Source organism: Vitis vinifera, chromosome 18 (genome assembly GCF_030704535.1).
Source record: "Vitis vinifera cultivar Pinot Noir 40024 chromosome 18, ASM3070453v1".
Taxonomy (NCBI): Eukaryota; Viridiplantae; Streptophyta; class Magnoliopsida; order Vitales; family Vitaceae; genus Vitis; species Vitis vinifera.
The window spans coordinates 16630292-16631429 of record NC_081822.1 but is presented as its reverse complement, the minus strand read 5'-3'; the positions used below and the strand labels follow the sequence as shown (position 1 = coordinate 16631429).

At 40.0% G+C, this 1138-nt stretch overlaps 1 protein-coding gene across 1 annotated transcript; it reads left to right on the top strand.

The window, feature by feature from the left end:
- LOC132253106 (uncharacterized) lies at positions 1–894 on the top strand. Its single transcript, XM_059734500.1, has one exon. It carries the CDS (start codon positions 1–3, stop codon positions 892–894), a length of 894 nt encoding a protein of 297 aa, XP_059590483.1.
- The last annotated feature ends 244 nt before the right edge of the window (positions 895–1138 follow it).

Sequence of the window (1138 nt, the reverse complement as noted above, 5' to 3'; positions counted from 1 at the left end):
ATGGTAATGGTGACGATGAGAGTAACGATAATGGAAACGGGGAGCAATGACGGTGATAGTGACGTTAAAAGTAACGCGGATAGTAATAGTAACGATGAGTGTATCAGTAACGATAACGGTGTCGGTAACTGTAACAGTAACGGTAACAATAACGGTCATGGTAACAGTGATGGTAACTTTAACGGTAACGATGATGGTAATGGTACTGATAACGATAACTTAAACGGCGACGGTAATGGTGACGGTGGCGGTAACAGTGACGATAATTGTTACGATAATGGTTATAGTAACGGTAATGGTAACGGTAACGGTGACGGTCATAGTAATGGTTATAGTAATAGCGACGGTTACAGTAATGGTGACGATGACAGTAACAATAACAGTAAGAGTTATGGTTGCAGTAATGGTAATGGCCACGATCAAGGTCACAGTAATGGTGATGATGACGGTAACAATGAAGGTTATGGTAATGATTACAATGACGATAACGGTAACAGTGACGATGACAATAACGGTAACAGTAAAAATGACGATGACAGTTATGGTAATAGTATTAATGACGGTGACGATGACGGTGATGGTGGCAGTAACCGTCACAGTCAAGATGACGGTAACGGTGACGATAACAATAATAGAAAGAGTAATGGTAATGATAACGATAACGATGACGATAACAGTTACGATAACGATAAGGGTAACAATGATGGTGATGGTGACAATAACGATGATGGTGATAGTGACGGTAACTATGACGGTGACGGTAACGATGACGATGACAGTAACGGTTACTATAACCGTAACGGTGACATGTTAAACACTTGGAAACGAATTGAGCTATATCCCGCTTCATACCTTGCCACCAATATTTACGCCTCAAATCATGGTACATTTTAGTTTCTCCAGGGTGTACTGTGAATTGAGAATGATAAGCTTCCTTCATTACCTCATCCTTCACCTAAGCATCATTAAGAACACAAAGTTTATTCAAGAAATGAATCCCACCATTAGAATGTATGCTCCAACCTTCTACTGCATTACCTGCCATGATTCGAGAGTGCATGCCCTCTAACTTTGTATCTTTCCTTTGAGCTTTAATAACCTTTTGCAATATTGATGGTTGAGCTACCAAAGTACAAAA

Bases quoted from the DNA above. Each gene is read 5' to 3' on its own strand.
- LOC132253106 (XM_059734500.1), top strand. From the start codon at position 1: ATGGTAATGGTGACGATGAGAGTAACGATAATGGAAACGGGGAGCAAT.